Source organism: Mya arenaria, chromosome 14 (assembly GCF_026914265.1).
Source record: "Mya arenaria isolate MELC-2E11 chromosome 14, ASM2691426v1".
Lineage (NCBI taxonomy): Eukaryota > Metazoa > Mollusca > Bivalvia > Myida > Myidae > Mya > Mya arenaria.
Window position 1 is genome coordinate 49,300,279 of NC_069135.1, and position 20,100 is coordinate 49,320,378.

Below are 20,100 nucleotides of genomic sequence, written 5' to 3' on the forward strand. Positions count from 1 at the left end.
GCCTTCTGCTGCTTGCAGGTGTTATTGTGATAAACAAACACTCTTTTTAATCTGGCTGATGTTATTCCCCAGACAATAAACACTATATTTGATTCTATGTTGTGGACATAAACCTTTACTCATTAAAACTAAATATACTTCCAGATTTGTTGAGACTGTTGCCATGGAGCCAGACCCAGATGAGCACCTGCATCCTGGAGAGGAGGGCCTGGAGTGGGAGGATGAGAGCATCAAAGGTAAGGGGGTGAGAGTATGGAGTGGAGGTCAGGATTGTTGCCATATAGTCAGGCCCAGATAAGCACCTGCATCCTGGAGAGGAGGGACTGGAGTGGGTGGATGAGAGCATCAAAGGTGAGAGGGTGGGGCAATGGAGAGGGGGTCGGGATTGTTGCCATGTAGTCAGGCCCAGATGAGCACCTGCATCCCTGAGAGGAAGGAGTTGGGGCTATGGAGAAGGGGTGGAGATTGTTGCCATGGAGCCAGACCTAGATGAGCACCTGCACAACATAGAGGGGGGACTGGAGTGAGAGGTCATGAGAGCATCAAAGGTAAGGGGTTGGGGGGTATGGTGAAGGAGGGGGATTGTTGCCGTGGAGCCAGACCTAGATGAGCATCTGCATCAGAGCGAGGAGGGACTGGAGTGAGATGTCATGAGAGCATCAAAGGTAAGGGGGTGGCGGGTATGGAGAGAGGGTGGAGATTGTTGCCATGGAGCCAGACAAATGCTCACCTGCATAAATACCCGTAAGTTATATGCACAATACTATGTATAAGTCACTGTCTGAACTTCTAGCGAAAATTTCCCTCATTCTCAGAAATTCATTTGTAATGAAACTGTTTAAGAGACACATTTATGTTATATATTTGTTGAGCTTGTGTGATTTCTATGTGTTTGTCATGGCAACAGAAAAAAATATGAGAAAAATTGTTACAACTATCCTTGGTCATTCTAGAATCAAGCTTTGGAAGGTATTTATTACTGTTCATAAATCTCTATACATTAGTTTCATATGTATTGATATTTTAGCTGAGGCAATCAACAAACAATCTCAGACCAATATATATTGGATTTAGAAAATTTATGACCTCGGAATGATATATAAAAAATCACAAAAACATGATATGCTGTTTAAAAGCTTTTATATCTAAATGAAACATGTACACAAAGAATTTGGGAACTTGTTTGGGTATTGTTTATCTTTGACTGGAATGTCTAAGAATTTTGTGAGAAAAATATCAGGGGCCCATTTTATTTAAAGATTTTAGTCATAACTTCTATAATTTTAAATCCGTAAAAATGTCACAGATGTCCAAAAGTTGATTATTTTTACTTCCTCATGTTTGTTTTCTTTTCTTATACTGGCTTATTAGTTCAATTGACACAAATGTGTAGCAAAATAAAAAATATATATGTAATGTTTAAATAGTTTCAAATTATGACTACAGTGAGAGGTATGCTGAACGATTTAGGGCATTTTTTCGTCCCCATTGTCAATGCTAAAACATGTATTGTTTTCCCCAAATATAAACCTATAATTTCTGTTTTGAACAAATAAATAAAAGATACCTGTCATTATTTCATAAAAAATATGGACCACAATAACCTCTTGAATTGAAAGCTTGCGTTATCTTAACAAACACACTTAACCACATTTTTTTGGTATTTTCTGTCTAGTTTTCAAAGCATTCTAGTGTATATCTAGGCAACCATTTTTCCCAACCAAACAGGCACAGGACTAAGATCAACCATGATCTTCATTGAGAGGCTGTATTCATAAAACCTCATTAGTTTTTTTATAACTAATTTTAACATAGTCAAACTGTGTTAAACTTAAAAGTATGAATACTTACATGTAAGTTCGGAAATGACGTAAGGTGTTATTTGAAGGGCTGGTATTAAAACACATCTTAAGTAATTTCTTAACTTTAGTCAATTTCATAAATTTTTCATATAGTCAAAGAAAAGTGTAGGTGTTTTCAACATGAAAGTATGTATTGTGAACCAGATCAATGATACTAAATTATTTCAGATATTATGAAGAAATTATGATAATTATTGACAGTCATGATTTAAGAAAATGACTTAAGTTATGAAATGACTTAAGATGTTTTATGAATACCACCCAAGGCATCACGAAAATACTCAAGTCAAATCTCAATCTCAAATTCAACTCAGTTTACCACATAACATTAAAAGTTATTTAATATATATATGTTTTTTACACTGTTTAAAATCTCATTCTCTCATAAAGAGTAATTTTTGATAATAACCTTTGGTCAAGATTCCAAGGGAAAAAATTTCTACATCAAAAATGTAATCGAGTTCAACTCATTGCCGTTTTAAAATCACTGAAGTATATAATTTTTGCTATATTTTTTTTTTTTTTTTTTTAAATATTGGCATTGAGGTTTTCATTGGAAAATACATTTTTAAAAAGGGTAAAATCATACAAGATTTTGAGGAGCATTATTTTTATTATAAGGTAAAATGAGTTGAATTTGAGAATAAGATCTGACTTAAAAAAAAGGTTATTTTGTGATATTTGAGCCAGGCCTCAATATCACGAAAATACTTAAGTCAAATCTCAATCGCAGTCTCAACTCATTTTTCCATATTTCAATATGACATTATTAAAAAATGCTATTGTTTTAATATTTTCAAAAGCACATTCTCACCTACATGGTTAACATGATTGCTCAATATTTAAAAAAAAAATACTTCTTCAGCATAAAATGTACTTGAGTAAAACTCAAATATAATAAATTGGACTCAAGTACAATTTTTGCTCTCAATTTCATTTTCTATATAATATTGACCAAATATTTTTATGAACATAATGAATGAGAGAATGCAATTTTAGAAGGATAAAACATTTACAGTTTTGAATCATATGATGCTGTAGATTGATAAAATGAGTTGAGACTGAGATTGAGATTTGACTTAAGTTTTTTCATGATATTTTGGCCAGATCTATATGAATCAAGGTAAGAATCGTTCCTTGATAAAGCAGCAACAGAGAGTAGCTGTATTGATTTTCCACAAGAGTTAATACTTGATTAATTAGAAGGCAAATCTGATCTCATTTACCGAGGGAGTCATGATGCAAACAGGATAATAGAATTAATTCCAGTACTTGATTAAAACAATTGGCAAAAAGGTCGAAGTATTCAGTGGCCTTAATTTGTACAATATTCAATAAGACTGCAGAATCTGCATTGGTAAAAGTTTTTTTCTGGGCTCGGTAAGATTCTGTAATTTATATAGCAGAGCTTGATGACAATTGTTTAATCCCAAGAGTTTCAGCTTGTTTGATTAGGCCAAAAAAATGGTTTGGTTAGGGTTACATCTATTTTAAAAACAGGTAGGGTATATAAGGCTTCTAAATTATTATTAATTGTTTTATGAGAATGTTATTGCCATCATTGGAGAAAGTGTTAAAGTTGTTTTCTGTTTAGAACTGTAAAGGTTTTAAACTTAATATTAAAACACACACTTAGAAGAATAAATAAAATATTTTGTTTTGATTTTTTTGTTTTTTGTTTTAACAACTGACTATAGAAACCGTAGGGTCGGCGCCAATTTCATAGGTAGGGTCAGGTAATCCAAACCAGATGCATTTTCTTTTAGGCCTTACTTTGTCCTGTGGCATTGTCATCTGCTTTATTGTTGATGTCTTACATTGTGTTTTGATTAATTACCTTTTAATGGTTTGTTGTAGATTTAATAACCTTGTATGCACATTGTTCATGGTCAGTTGATGATCCCTATTGGTTTTCGGGTCAGTAGGCTAAAGGTCAAGGTGACCTTTAATGCTCCCTACAGGTGACACATTTGATTTACAGAGTTCTGAGCGTAAATTTAAACCTAAATAGGCTCTTTTAATGGTATTGTGTGTTAGGCAATAGTAATATGACATGAAGTAATATTTTAATGATTAAGAATAGGCACAGTGAGCTAGTGAACAAGCCCTTCATAATCATTAAAATATTACTTAAAGTCATCTTAAACTGCCTTAGAATACTACCTCATTGGCAGACACATTGTCAACACAAACTCTGACGCAGGGAGTGTGTATCGGATGAGTGATAGTTGGCAGACCTTAAAACACTCGCGGAAGTTGAAATTCTTAATGATTAAGCCTAGTACTTACTGATTGCCTTTCCAGTGCAATGTATTGGCTGAAAATGTAGGTTGTATTCTAATCTTTGTAACACTGTAAGCTTAAGTTTAATACAATATCAGACTTGCATGTAACTGACTTATAGCTGAAATTGAAAACAGCAATGTTTAAACAGGATGATTGAAAAATCAGTAAAAAAATAGCTATGCAAACAAAGGGGACTGTAATGAATATATTTGTCCAGTTTTATTTGTTATTTTTTTCAATGTCTGAAACAAAGTCATGGTATGAATATTCAATTTAACCTAACCCAAACGTAAACACTGCACTGCAAAATTTTGTTCGTGGAGCCGGCTGATTGGGAAAAATATGTCATTCCGACTTAAATTGAGAATTCCAATGTTGCTCAGAAATAAATAAGAATATTATAAAAAACCATAGATAGAAGAGATAAGAGAGTCAGAGTGTGAAGTACCAGTTCTCTAAGAATGAACCAACTAACCCATACATAAATGGTTGGGGTTCCAACTGTTTTATCTAAAAAAATAAAATAAAAAATTATTTACTAAAATAATGAATTTCATTTTCACTTTTGGGAAAAAAGTATAAGGGTATGTTTTAGCATTGGCAATGGGACCAAACTTAGGCACCAAGTTGGTTAGCAAAAAACACTGCATCGGTTAATTTAACTTTTTTATCACACTTTGTTGGGACCAAATTTTACTTTTGATTATCAGAGGTTGAAAACCAATCATTGATCGATTAATAATCAAACATTTTCATGCATGTGCCTATTTTTCAAGGAACAAAATTATGACCAATTCACTGGATTGTCGTCGATATTTACCTTTTTTGATAAATTTTGAATATAATTGATCATGATTAGAACAATGCTATATTAATGTAAGTTTCTTTCATATTTTCCAGAAAACAAGCCCAAGGGACTATACAGTAAAACTTCAGAGAAAGCTCGAGGTTTTATCTCCACAGAACGGCAATGTGCTCTCTTTTGTGGAGGCAAGAAATGCAAGTACTGCACTGGAGATGGATGGGAAGACAATGAAAAAGTCATCAAGGGACTGTATTCCCACTGGTAAGAGTTGTCCCCCTTTGTTTATTATTTTTATGCCCCAGAAGGTGGGCATATTAAAATCTCACCGTCCGTCCGTCCGTCCGTCCGTCCGTCCGTCCGTCCGTCCGTCCTGCCGTCCATCCGTGTGTCCGGCTCAATAACTCGTGTCCGGGCTGTCACTTTCCCTTGTATGGACAGATTTTAAAATAACTTGCCACATGTGTTCCACATACCAAGACGACGTGTCGCGTGCAAGACCCTTGCCCCTACCTCAAAGGTCAAGGTCACACTTAGTCTTTATTCACAATAGAGTGCTGCATTTAGGACAAAGAGTATAGGTTGTCGTGTCCGGGCTGTAACTTTCCCTTGTATAGACAGATTTTAAAATAACTTGCCACATGTGTTCCACATACCAAGACGACGTGTCGCGTGCAAGACCCGTGTCCCTACCTCAAAGGTCAAGGTCACACTTAGTCTTTATTCACAATGGAGTGCTGCATATAGGACATAGAGTATAGGTTGTCGTGTCCGGGCTGTAACTTTCCCTTGTATGGACAGATTTTAAAATAACTTGCCACATGTGTTCCACATACCAAGACGACGTGTCGCGTGCAAGACCCGTGCCCCTACCTCAAAGGTCAAGGTCACACTTAGTGTTTATTCACAATGGAGTGCTGCATATATAAGGACATAGAGTATAGGTTGTCGTGTCAGGGCTGTAACTTTCCCATGTATGGACAGATTTTAAAATAACTTGCCACATGTGTTCCACATACCAAAACAACGTGTCGCGTGAACGACCCGTGTCCCTACCTCTAAGGTCAAGGTCACACTTAGTGTTTATTCACAATGGAATGCTGCATATAAGGACATAGAGTATAGGTTGTCGTGTCCGGGCTGTAACTTTCCCTTGTATGGACAGATTTTAAAATAACTTGCCACACGTGTTCCACATACCAAGATGACGTGTCGCGTGCAAGACCCATGTCCCTATCTCAAAGGTCAAGGTCACACTTGGGTGTTTATTCACAATGGAATGCTGCATATATAAGGACACAACAGTGTGGGTTGTCAACTATGGGTGGTAAATTTTATGTTTAGAGGCAATTTAAAATAACTTGCCATATGTATTTGACATGTAAAGGCAAGATCAACTGTGCTGACCTTGTTCATAGGTCAATGTCACAATCGGGGGCATTCATCACATACTGTGACAGCTCTTGTTTGATATGCTGTTCATTGCTTGGGTTTAATATTTGTGATATGTAAGTCGCATAATTATTATTTAAATCCTGGCAATACATCAGATTTACATATATGTATGTTGGTGAATAACAAGGGCTGTGTAAATTTTAGAACCCACAGGAAAGGCCCAAACCAAACAGTAAGGAAAAAAGGACCTTGAGAATGAAAATGGTCTACTGTATTTGGTTATAGTTGCCTCCCTTTCACTAGAAACTATATAAGGAACAGATGGATGTTTAAATAAATTATGAATACTGTATATTGTGAGCATTGGGACACCACTGTGATATCACTTATTATTACCAATAGAACTAAGATAGGATTTCACCCTAATTTATCTAATGAAATCTTGTGTTTTCAGGGTAACAGACAACATTCTTGCCATGGCACGGCCTTCAAACCAGGCCATTGAAAAACACAAACTTGTGGAGCAGTTTGTTGAGTAAGTCCCATGCTTTGATTGGTTGTTTTTAGGAAATGATGTGCTGTTTTGGTGATAGAAAAAATAGTTAAACAATGATAAAGCATTGTTACTAACTTCTATTAATGTGCAAACATGAGAATTATATGCAATTAGTTTCATTGTTTTGTCTTTTGGCAGGAAAGTGAACAGAACTGCAGTACATATCTGCCTGCAGCTGAGCTTCACTTAATGTGCAAATAGCAGAATGGTAAACAATAGATTTAATTGTTATGTCTGTTGGCAGGCAAGTAAATCGTGTTAAGTTAAGATGATTTTTCAGTGTGATATCTAATTGCAGGAAAGACATAAGGTCAATTGTGAACCTGCAAATAGCCGGAGAGCACGCAGACTGCGGCCCGCACAAACTGGACCCCAGCGGCTTTTTGTACAACCCCCAGGCATTTATGGAGAAAGGAGGTGGGTAGGATGTCTTGCTGGCTTAAATCCACAAATTCTTAGAAACCTAAAACAATGGTTGAAATTAACACATGCCCGCAAGCCCTGCACTGGTAAAATGTCTTCCGGGCTTGCTCAAACTCTGAATTTTATATAGCTTGATCAAAAATTTGATACCAAGCTATAGTTTAAGAATTCAGGCTTGATCATACAAAAGTCTAATTTTGATGACTGCTTAAGGCTATAATAATCTGGAATTTCTCCCAAACATTATATATATATATATATATATATATATATATGTCAATGTGAGCAGATAAAATCTGATAGCATTTATTGTAAGGGTTTGTGCTCAATTTATACTGGATAAATAAACTGTTATTACAGTCATTTATTACCTTAGTTTTTCTAAGAAACAAATGTTGGGCTGTTGTAATAGTATTTGTGTTGTCCGCTGCCTTGTGCAAAAACTTGAATCTAAATGGCCATAACACATAAACAATTAAAGATATCTAAATGAGACAACACACACATGTATAGTAAGGCACATAACTCTGGAATTAATGATAGGTGAATTATGCCCCTTGTTTTTACTGAATAAAAGAGAGTTTTCTCTGTGGCACTCTTGTTATATCTTAAACATGTTTTATGTTTGTAATAATTTAGCATCTTGTTACTGGATGGTTTTATTTTTGCAACATGATGAAAAATATTTGACATTATAAAATTCAGATCGTTGCATACTCTTGTAGACTCATTAATAATTTGTCTTTGTCTTGATTTCAGTATTTTTCTACAACTTTGGTTGGTAAGTAGATGCCTTTTTTTCTATACAATTGATCAGGGGTCATATTCACATTTTTAGCAATTTTAAAATGAATTTTTTTTTAACTTTAAGTGAAAATTTGTTTTATTAGGAATATTAGCTTGAATTGTTTTTTATTATCATTTAAATTTATTGAAATAAACTGATTATATAGGCCAAATTTTTTTCTTCATTTTTTACTGCATAAGCATTAACAGATTTCTTTCATAAGACTTCCAAAACAGCCTTTTTATTAACTATAAGTAAGTTGAAATCTTATCCATCAATGTTTCATGAAGACATGCCCGGGACTTTTCATTTAAATTAGGTGTAAACTTTTTGAAAGTTAATCAATAATTGTTAAGCCTTTGTTACATGAAACGTGATTCTCTTTTACATACATCAGTTCTAGTAATCTCAAACCATGGTAGGTTGATTGAAGTTGTTTATACTGTTAATTGTTATTTCTCTTTTATGACCCTAGACAAAAAAATTAAACTACACTTAAAATAAAGAATAGCATATAGATACATATAGGACAAAATACTACCCACCAAATTTTTTGACAAAGACTGACAAAATCCCCCATACTTTTAAACCATTTTTTTATTTTGTTAGTGTCAAGAGTGGAAATGTTGTAAAATGTACAAATAAAATTATTGAAATATTATACAGTGTTTACAATGTATATGGTAAATAGCCTTTGAACAAAGGAAGAAACATTTGATTAACAAATGAATGGGATTTTGGTCTGCCAATGCAAAAATTGGTTGAGGGATATTATATGGGTGTATTTTGTATGTCTCCCCTGAAAAACATTAACAAATATCTTCGATTCATGTAGTGTTTACATTTATTTTCACCAGGCACCAAAAGTGGTCATATAAGGAGTAAGCATTAAAACATGTTCATTGTTCGTTAAGCATGCTAGTCAAATGTTTTATTATTTTAGGTGATGTTTTGTGTAAAACAGCTGTTCAATGGTTTATTTCTTTCGTTCAGCATGGCCGCATGGTTTTAAGCTTGGCTTAAAAGTAAATGTGAACACTACAGTTGATATTTTGTAAAAGATGCCAGTATTACAGTAAGTGAATGAGACATAATCACTGAAGACATTTTTTCTAATATGATAAAAAACTGTAATAATTTGCATGCGCAATGTTAAGATATATAGTGAACGTGTTGTAATAAATACCAAATATTGCTTCAGATCCCTTTAATATATATATATTTTCAAGACATGTCACATGTTCCGGTCCAGCTTTTGATTGAGTCCAGCATTTCTTCTAGGACTGACTATTGTTTTACTCCTTTGCCATCTGACAGACAGTACTTGTATATACCCGGTATACAAAATGTTGCATGTTCATGGAAATTGCCTTAAATCATTGAGTGTTTCAGGCACCAAGCTTTTCATGCTTTAAGTTGACATTGTCCTAATCCATTGATTTTTAGGATCCTTACTAGACTACCTTTAACCACTGAATTGTTCAGGTGGCTTAATGTACATTTGTACAAAACCATTGACTGTTTTAGCCCAGACTATGGGTTAGTCTCCCTTAGCATCATACTGGACAATGTCCTTAACTGTTGGTTATTTCAGGCCAGACTATGGGGTACACCCCCTTAGTACCACACTGGACATTGCCCTTAGTTGTTGACTATTTCAGGCCAGACTATGGGGTAGTCTCCCTTAGCACTACACTTGACATTGCCCAGCCAAACTATGGGGTAGCCTCCCTTAGTACACACTGGACATTGCCCTTAACTGTTGACTGTTTCAAGCCAGACTATGGGGTAGCCTCCCTTAGCACTGCACTGGACATTACTCTTACCTGTTGACTATTTTAGGCTAGATCATGGGGTAGCCTCCATCAGCACCATACTGGACATTGCCCTTAACTGTTGACCTTTTCAGGCCTGACGAGGGAGTTGCCTCCGTAAGCACCACACTGGACATTGCCCTTAAGGGTTAACTGTTTCAGGCCTGACTATGGGGTAGCCTCCCAAAGCACCACACTGGGCATTACCCTTATCTGTTGACTGTTTCAGGCCAGACTCAGGGGTAACCTCCCTTAGCACCACACTGGACATTACCCTTAACTGTTGACTGTTTCAGGCCAGACTATGGGGTAGCCTCCCTTAGCACCATACTGGACATGGTTAAGGTGATGCAGTTTGCAGTATCTCAGGGCAAGGTGGCTGTACATTGTCATGCTGGCAGAGGTGAGTGCATCAGTATGTTATAAATAAGTAAATAATAATAGACCATATCATTTCAATAAACTCTTTGCAATACAAACTGAATATTTTTTTATCTATCTGTATTATATATGAAAGTTTGCATCATAGCAAAGACATATTCATTATAATAATTCTTTGTGCAAGGCAGAAAAATCACAATATAGAATTTTTATAATCCCATTTTACAGAAGTCACAGTAGAAAACACATCTGATGGAATCAAACTAATGCATTTTGTATTAGTTTGAAGATGGATTGCATCATTAGGAATAATTGATCATCCCTACAGCTTTAGGCCTCTAAATGGCATTGTGCAATATTTTTTAGTTTTCAGGCTGCACAAATATCTTTTTTTTTATCCTACGACTTTTGCCGTAGAAAAAAAGGAGCAAAAAAATAAAAATAAACTCAAAACCTTTTAAATGCATGGGCGGATGAAGCTGAACACATTTTTATGCTCCCAAAAGGCAGTATATAGTAAAAGGACCATCTGTTTGACCCTCTGTCAATTTGTCAGTCCACACACATGAATGGGTATATATTGGGTACTAATTATTTCATTCTGTATAGGACATAAGTTTGTTAGATAGCATAATGTTGTTTAGGGTAAGTAGAGCATTGTTGGGTATATTTTTATAATGGAAAAATACCCAACAAAGGTCAAGGTCTATGTTTCGAGAATGTCTGTTTTCCATTCTTACAGTTTTTTATCAATAACTGAAGAACAACGAAGCCCAGAGACCTCTATCTTGGTCTGCAGGTTGGTCTTGACCAGCAGATAAACCCTATTGATTTTGAGGTTAGTGAATAAAAGGTCAAGTTCAAGGTGACCTCAAGCTGAAAGCCTGTTTTTGATAAATAACTGAAAAAAAGACAAGTTGCTTTTGCCTGAAACAAGCATCTCTTGAAAGATTAATTAGATCATTATCAGGGGGATTGTGTTTTGCAGGTAGAACTGGTGTGATAATTGCATGCTATTTGGTGTTTACCAACCGTATAACAGGAAGGGAGGCAATCCATTACATCAGGGAAAAGCGGTATGTTCGCAGTTTAGCAATAGAACTTAATAATCTATAATATGGCATGTGATAGTTTTACTTTATCAGTCATATATTTATAACATAAAGGGACTAGACACTAGATGGTTCCAAAATTGGCAAATACTGTATTTCCTCAAAAAAAAGCCTTGAAATATTAATACAACTAGTATGAGACCAATTATACATCATTTTACATGATTAAAAGAATATTTCATCGCTGACTCTTAGCTGAATTAACCCGTTTAAATATAGCGTATAATTATTTCCCATTTTATAGTGTATATATTTAGCATGTGAAAGACACATGATTATTACAGATACCTGTACCAATGCTATTTTTGAATTAACTGGGATTTGGCTGGTAGTCAAACCCAGTAAATTTCAAATGGGAAAAATATACATAAACTGTGAAAGATATATGTACTTTAAGCAATGTGATACATCAGTAAGTAAGACTTGATGTGTTGTACACAATGACATTAATTTTATTTTTGACAAAGTTTTTGACAATTTTCTTTTTTGTTTGTAACGGTAACGTGTGGTGTCCAGTCCCTAAATTAACATTAAATAGTTAAGAATGTAGTGTAACCACTTAAGCTTCTTGTTGTAGACAAAAAAGCTTGTATTTGTACGATGTCTGACCCTACAAAATGTAAACAAGTCATTTTAAGGCAATGTCCAACCTATGGAGCCTTTTCCCTTAGTTTAAACGTTATATATTTTATATCAATTGTGGTCTTGTGATGTGGGGGAAACCAGAGTACCCGGAGAAAACCCACTTGTCCGGCTTGGTGACCACTAACCAAACTCATGTGCGCCCAGGCTAGGAATCGAACTTGGTGAGAAGTGAATGTGCTAACCACTGTGCTAACCAGACAACCGTTATGTTTTCCCTTATGTTTCAAACATTGTAAAATTATCTGGGGTATAGCGTGTAGCCTCCTCTAGTTAGAGAAGGATTATGGCTCTAGTCTTAGTTGAAACTTTCATTGTTAATTCCAGTCCCCAGTCGATTCAAACCCGACAACAGATGCAAGTTATTCAGGAGTTCGAGCAGTATCTACAGCCCTTCCGGACAGTCTATGCCTCAAGGTTGGTTGAAATTACAGCATTAGTAGAACACAACACTTATTTTCACTTGTGTTTATAAAATCAGGTGGTTGATGCAGTGTGTTCAGTCATTAAGAGATCCAAACAATAATAATGTGCAAGCTCAGTGAATGGAGACCCCTTATTTTTTGTATCATTTGGATATTGTGTGAAGATATGAAAAATAAACATTCTGGGGCCATATTCAATAAGTATCTTAGTGAAAATTTTCAACTTACTAAGTGTGAAATTCTTAGTTTTTGACAATGATTATTTTAAATACACACTACTCTTCATCAGATTTATTTATATGCATATATTGTTTAGACTATTTTCTTGCTTATTTTCATGTTTTTGGTATACAAACATCACTCATTTTTTTAAAATTCAAATAAGAAAGAAGGCAATTTTTCACTAAGTTGAAAATTGTTACTAAGATGCTGAACACAAATATTACAGACAAGCTTTTTTGGCATTGAAAAACGTTAACTACATTAACTTTATGTGTTAATTTGTTTTCTTTCATGTTTTCATATATAAGTTATCAGCAAGCAATACTCTTTTAAATAATACCAAAAATGATGGAGTCAGCAGGCATAAACAATTCCCATTATCATCTATGACTTGAAAATGACAAGCTTATTGTACAATGGATTCTTTTACATGAAATTGGTTGTGTGGCTTTTTATTTGCTGGTGTTACGAACTAGAGCATGGTCTTATTATGATAATTGTAAGATTTCAAGGCCAAATAAAAACAATGTTGCGTTACCCGTCCAGCCCTATTTTTAAGTTCCAACTTTTACCAATTTTTTTTAAAATACATGTAACACTATTATTTGTATGAGGGATTTTTGTATAAGAGACAGTTTTCTTGTACTGCATTACTTTGTTAGCAGCATCAGAAAGTGTATGTATGTAAACAATACAAAAAGATCTACATACTTTGAACACATTAAAATAATTTTCCAAAATAAGATGTTTTCCCTACCTGCATACCCCGCTTTTTTGTCAGCATATAACAGGAACTACACCATTATTTACTTTTGGCCTAATGCATTTACAATTCTCATGTTTGTGCATCTGAAAATTGCTTTTAAATGATTGGTTCCTTGACCACCACTATTAACCATGTGATTATGTGAATACCTGCGTAGTTCAGATAAAATGTTCATAATGCACCAGTCAATTATAACCACGGCCCACCCAGGTCTGGGTAATAGCGGGGACTTTGGCTTTGGGTCCAGCCAAGCCCGGGCAAAGTCCTACGTGAAACCCCCGCCAAATGCCCCCGCACCCAAAGGACTCTAAGTAAGGCCCATTCCCCGCTATATTTGGCGGGAAGACAAAACCACCACATTCACCTGGCACTGCAGAGCCACCTGGGAGGTAAAAACACGGCCCATTTTCCCGGCTATCCCCAGTATACCCCTGGACCTGAGGGGGCCGTGGTAACAATTGACTGGTGCATAACAGTTTAACATTTTAGAGTATAATTATATGTGTGACAAGCCAGACCATGTTGACTACTATCTCAATAGATCCTTTGTTCAATGTCTGTCTAATAAGCTCGTCTTTTTCTGGAGACATAGTCAATTTTTATGGCCTTGAATTTGTTGTTGTTGTCAGGGGCAGCTTTGTCCTGCAAAAGCTTTTTTCTTTGCCGTAACTAAAAAAGCCTTTAAGATATTCAAATGAAACTTGGTATACATGTTGCCAGAGACAATCCCCACGCCACTTCTGTATAGTAAGGCCAGTGACTCTAGTGACTCTAATGGCTCTGATAATTGTGGAGTTGTGCCCCTTGTTTTATTGAATGAAACAATATTTGCACCATGGAATTGTTATCTTTTGAATGTGGTTGTATGGGGTTTCTTTTGATCAATTTTGCATGAATTTACTTGTAAAAAACATTTTCTACAAATGTATACCCATTTTACCCAATTTGAAGCTATATGCATGCTTTTATGAGTTATCAATCAAAGGTCTTTGGTCTCTGTTTTTAGTCTATCATCTTTGAAAGATTTTGTCAAAGCATTCATGTGACATAATAGTTTGACTTACACTCCTTGATTTAGAATACAGAAAAAGAACAGTTAAGAACTGGCCTCAGCTTTGACTGTATAAGTGATGACCTATAATAGGCACATTTTAGTAATATATTAGTATCTTACAAGAGTAAGCCTTTGTCAAGCACTATAATTTTTCCGTAATAAGTTTAATAAAAATTGGTATTAAACGGCAACAAAGTAATATTCCTTTTATCCCATGATACATTTGTCTCCCAAAATGATTTTTATTCATTTTTCTGGGTTAAATGACGTCATTGTAAAGTTAAATATCACTAGTGTAATATTTATAGAATAACATGATTGACCATGGCTTTTGGTTAATAATTACCCCAGTGGGAAAAATAATTGCATGAGGGTTATTATTTCTAACTTGCGCGATTATCAACCGATAATTGGACTTATTTTGTTATTTATGATAATAGTTGTGTAATCAGTAAAATTAACATTTAAATCCCCACCTGCATCAAATTGTGTATGTGTTACCCCACATTGTCGCATCTTTCTTCACAGAATTTTTCTCAAGGTCAGGAGCCCAAGCCCAAGGTAACTGGTTCTGCTCCGGGCACACTGTACACTCTTATGCACCTTATATAGATATTGTAGATGACTTTTCTGGGATCTCTCATATTTTATAGGGTTATATATGTATATTGTAGATGACTTTTCTGGGATCTCTCATACTTAATAGGGACATACATGTTTTGGTTTTTTTAAATTTCATGTGAAAATTGTTTTTCTGAAAGTGTGGGTCACTGTAATGAAAGCTTGAAAATACTGAATTTAAAATTTTCTGTTCACTAAGTGTTCATTCGTAGCTGTTTGGTGTTTAGTCTTTATGAAAAAATCACTTAACTCATTTTAAAAATATTGGTGATTAATATATCTGTGAGAGTCCCTTTAAATTTGTACGGCTTTTAGTATTAACCATATTTTCCATAGCTAGTTTAACCATATTTTTCATAGCTGGATTTCGAACTTGTCAATGCCAAGCCTGGCTGACACATAGAGATTACTTTGTCAGGTGTCAGCCTTGAGGTCCGGGTCGTCAGCATGACACTAGTTTCTGATCAATAACTTACTCACAACTTGCTGTAGTGTCTTCAAACTTGGTATGCAAATTGGTTTTGATAAGAAGATGACCCTTTTGGATGGATGTTTGGGTCAGTTGGTCAATGGTCACGGTCATGGTGACCTTTACTTGTAAAAGTATAGGAGCTCCCGACATGCGATTGACACATCCAGTTTGCGGAATTCTATTGTAAACTAGGATTTCTTTTGTAGATCTTTATTATAACATTGTACTCTTTTCATCCATGGTCATTTGTACTATTATTGTTGTACGATGTCCTTCAGTCTTTTTCTTTTGTAGGACATTTGAAAAATGCTGCGCGTCTTCAACAGAATTAGACATGATTTAATATAAAGATATGTTTTTTTAAATCACATGTTTTGGTTTGATCTTGAGTGCTCAAAAAAAAATCCTATGCAACAGTATATAACAATAGTGCCCTTCATACTCTCCCATGGCAAAAATTTGGTGCTTTGTGGAGGGAGTCATGTTTTCCAGAACGACATGGTCACGGTTTGCACATGGTGACCTTCCGTACCAGAAGCGAACGCTCTACCACTGAGCTATCGGGGGCGGCCATGTGACAGCTTTTGTTTAAGGAAAATTTGTTTTATCTTCCTGTATTATCAGATGTTAAAGTGTTTTATGATTCATATATTTAACAAAACAGGTTTCTTGTGATAAAATCTTTTTCAAGTATATTTTCTGTTATTTCCCTATTGTTTCTCATCTTTTAAGTACTTGTAGTTAAGTAGCATCTTAGAGAGGTGAAGTGGGGGCTTATTGTATTTTAAAGCTTTTGACTTGACTCTTGAGTTTTTTGTAATTGTGTTTGTATCATATTGTACATGGTTCACCTATGTTACCATTGTTGCTTTTGCACATTCGTAATTTTTTGTCTTTGGCCAGTGGCCTTTAGAAAATAAATATTGAACTTGACTGTAAAACTCTTCAGATTTGTCTTATTTCGTGAGAGTTTATTTTGTGAAGCAACATATTTATATGCAATTGGTATTGTTAGCTGATCTGTTTTACATGTACATTATAATGTTTATTGCCTTTGTGTCCATGTATTCGATAGTGTCTTAAGTGCAAACGCTTTAACTGTGGTCCTAACTGTATAAAACATGTCTAGATATCCAAATGAAACTCGGTACTCATGGTGCAGCCCATAAATCTGGCTTTGATAACAGAGTTATTTCCCTTTTTCAACTGAAAAAACAACAACATGCAATCATTGGGGATTACCTATAATGCTCTTGTTTGAATAACTGAATAGCTTTTTAAAATTTGCAAGTCATTTTTACCTTTACAATTTGCATACTGAAATAAAAGAACTATGTAATTTGATAGTTTTAAAACCCCAAAAAATAGAAGTCATATGATCATTTATATAAGAACAACAAAACGGCTTTTATTGATGTATATTGTCTGCCAGTAATTTTACCATCGGTAGCTTATAGAATGATCATATATTAAAGAAAAATCATGTCAATATTGCACAAAACCATCGTAGAAACATTAATTGGAGTGCTCGGTGTAAGACGGACTGAAATCAATGTAGAAATAGGAGTTACATCAGTTTTCCTGTGTTCTCGAAGTTTCATCTTTTGTACATGTGATTTTTTCTTTCAGGCAAAAAGGCAGCCATGAATTTACTCTACAGCAGTTCTTGAATAGGCAGCGTCATATTCTCCATGGTTACGAAGCCAGAAGACTCAAATATGTACCAAAGGTAAGTTTCTTATCAGGTCTTTTTCACCTTCTTTAGCTGGAACTGGCTACATCTCAATGCGAAAAAGTACATTTTCCCCCAATTTTAAAGCTGCACTCTCACAGATATACCATTTCTACAACTTTTTATTGTTGTCTTGGAAACAGCAAATTTTTGCATAAATTTCTGAAAACCAATGATTTAAGGCTGATCACAAACAATCACATCATAGATGTTCATATTTCCTTTTGAAAATAAATGTTTTATGGCTTAAACCGTTACTAACATAAAACATCATTTTTTGAACTTAAATATAACAATCTGCAATCTTTTTTTTTGTCAGCAGTCTTATATAACTTGTTTCCATGGATTTTGGCAAAAAATGGCTCGTTCAAAGACAAAAAATAACAAATGTTGTCAAAACGTTCAGTCTGTGGGAGTGCAGCTTTAAGACATATGTCAACCAAGAAAAATGATCTGGAATCATTATTTGTTATGGTGATATAGTTGTGTTTGTTTTTAAGGATGTCAATCTTCAATAATTTTGAATTAATTTTCCCAATATGAAGCATAAACCTATTACAATTTCCCAAACTGAAAAGGTCTTTCCCTAATTTCCCCATTGCTATTTCCCTCTTATGATTTTCATTTCAACAGGCTTAGAAATAATACAAAATAAAATTGTGAAAAACAACTTACACATGTACTTGTAAATTGAGCTACCCATTCAAGTAAAAGTTGCAGCTGGGTTTAAAAGTGTTTGCCAATCCTGTGATACCATTGTTTGAAATTATTTATTTTACAATGATTGTGAAACAAGTTATTACAAGATTATATTAATCACTCATGTTGGCAAGTGTGTGGTCTTTTGTTGTGGGGGAAACTGAAAACTCTGGATAAAACCCTTGTGCGGCATGGTGACCACAAACCAAACTCACATGTGCCTTAAAATAATGTGTTTACATAAACTATATAGTTAAAGAAATAATATGTGGATGGTTGTGCTGAACTTGCTTGTCTTGGGGGATGCTAGATTGAATTTTCCATCATGTTCAAATCCACTTGAAATGCCTGTCCTATGTGCAAGAATACATTTTCCTATTTTGTAATACAAGCTACTCACCTTCCATGTGTCTGCACAAACCTGTATGCTGTGAATCCCAAACTTTAGTTGTACTTGATATCATGCTTGTACACCTACCTCAATGAAATAGCGTGCAGAAAACACACATACACTTACCAGTTGTATTTTGCAAGTACTCTGATATCTGCTTGTAACTCAAGAAGTTACTAGTACAACTTTCTAAGGATTGTTTTTGCAGCCAAATATTACTGTTAAACATTTATTTTATGGTCATAAAACAGGCTCACTTATTAATGATATTGAACTCTGACTTTAAATTCTAAGTTGAATATTTAACAAATTCGGAGAATGACTTAAAGTTTGATTCTATACAAATCAAGGTATCCAGTGTACAATTTTGTGAATTTTGTTTGCCTGGTGACTTCCTTTTTGACATATAAGTAATCAGCAAACTTGATACAATAAAAATAGGTAGTCACCAAGGGTACCATTATCAAGAATCCTAGACACAATTTTTTTCCTCGGAGAGATTTTAAACAATGCAGTACTGGTGTAGAAACCTATTGATATAATTTGGCTCATCCATTCTTGATGATACGGGATAAAATGACAAGCTTAATTGTATGTCAGATACCTTTAAGGCAATTTAGTTCAGCTGTGTCTTACAGTTTCAAAACAACATTTTTGTTGCAGATTGTGTATACAGTGTGTGAAAGGATGCTGGAACTTGCCAAGAAAGGTAGCTCTCTACAAAAACAGCTGGAAAAAGCAGCCCAACGCTCCACTACTGATCTCCGAAAGACATTTTCTACTGTATCGAAGAATTCCACACTCTCTCCGTCCCCTGTGAAACAAAGTGTTTCAAAAGACTCAGTTACAACTATAAGCAGCAAACGCAAAAAGCCTGGACTTCGAGCACTGCGTAATCGAATGCGCAGTATAAGTATGGAGGACCTTGCGGATGATAAATATAGTTCAGTGCTCAAGCATGCGGATGCCGATATTGGATCAGTAGCAAGCTCAAACAGTGCAAGTATGTTAGACGATGATGAAGATGACGATAATAACTCGATAGTGTTTGGAAATAGTGCTACGGATTTGCGAAATCTACCTGAGCCAGGCTCAAGCAAGATGAAGTATAATTGTGATTCGTCATCCCAGACTGGTACCATGAGTTGGAGTGTGGACCAGTCTATAAATACAAATGATATGTCAGAAGACTGTGTACAAACAGTGGCTTATGCTTTGTCAGCTGATACAATAGATAAATATGTGCGAGAGAGAGTAGAAGAATATGAAGTGAGTATGAAGCTTTTTCTTCCATATAATCTTTAAGCTAATAATTTGTTTGTAGTATCAAAAGGAGAAAAAATAAGCCATTGTATGATTTTGGAGATAAAAACCCCCCATCTTTCTTAAAATCTGTTTTCATTTGATTATCTACAAATGTAGAAAATGACATTAAATAGTCATTTTTAATAATGTCACAAATGATCCAACTTTCAGGAACAGCTGAACAGTGGTGACAGTGCTTGGTTGTCATTGGCAACAGAAGGTGACCCACATGTGCTTGGATTGCTGCTTTGGGACTGGCTTGACCAGTTAAAGGTCAGTGGTCAATGTCATTGTAACCCAGATGTCATTGTTATATTTAGGTCAGTGAATGGTAGTCATTGGCAAAAAAGAGT

General features: G+C 35.0%; 1 protein-coding gene across 5 annotated transcripts in view; it reads left to right on the forward strand.

Annotated features, from left to right (window-relative positions):
- The window catches only part of LOC128218012 (protein tyrosine phosphatase domain-containing protein 1-like), a 37,632-nt gene that overhangs the window by 5,557 nt on the left and 11,975 nt on the right, over positions 1–20,100 (forward strand). For 4 of the 5 annotated variants that reach the window (XM_052925508.1, XM_052925510.1, XM_052925511.1 and 1 more), the window contains exons 2-13: positions 145–236; positions 5,049–5,214; positions 6,800–6,880; positions 7,200–7,318; positions 8,084–8,105; positions 10,222–10,328; positions 11,295–11,382; positions 12,388–12,477; positions 15,056–15,088; positions 17,250–17,349; positions 19,106–19,711; positions 19,919–20,020. In XM_052925508.1, coding sequence (XP_052781468.1) covers positions 164–236; positions 5,049–5,214; positions 6,800–6,880; positions 7,200–7,318; positions 8,084–8,105; positions 10,222–10,328; positions 11,295–11,382; positions 12,388–12,477; positions 15,056–15,088; positions 17,250–17,349; positions 19,106–19,711; positions 19,919–20,020 — 1,587 coding nt within the window. In that variant the 5' untranslated portion in view covers positions 145–163. The remainder of the gene's footprint in view (positions 1–144; positions 237–5,048; positions 5,215–6,799; positions 6,881–7,199; positions 7,319–8,083; positions 8,106–10,221; positions 10,329–11,294; positions 11,383–12,387; positions 12,478–15,055; positions 15,089–17,249; positions 17,350–19,105; positions 19,712–19,918; positions 20,021–20,100) is intronic. The other variant, XM_052925512.1, reaches the window with a different exon arrangement.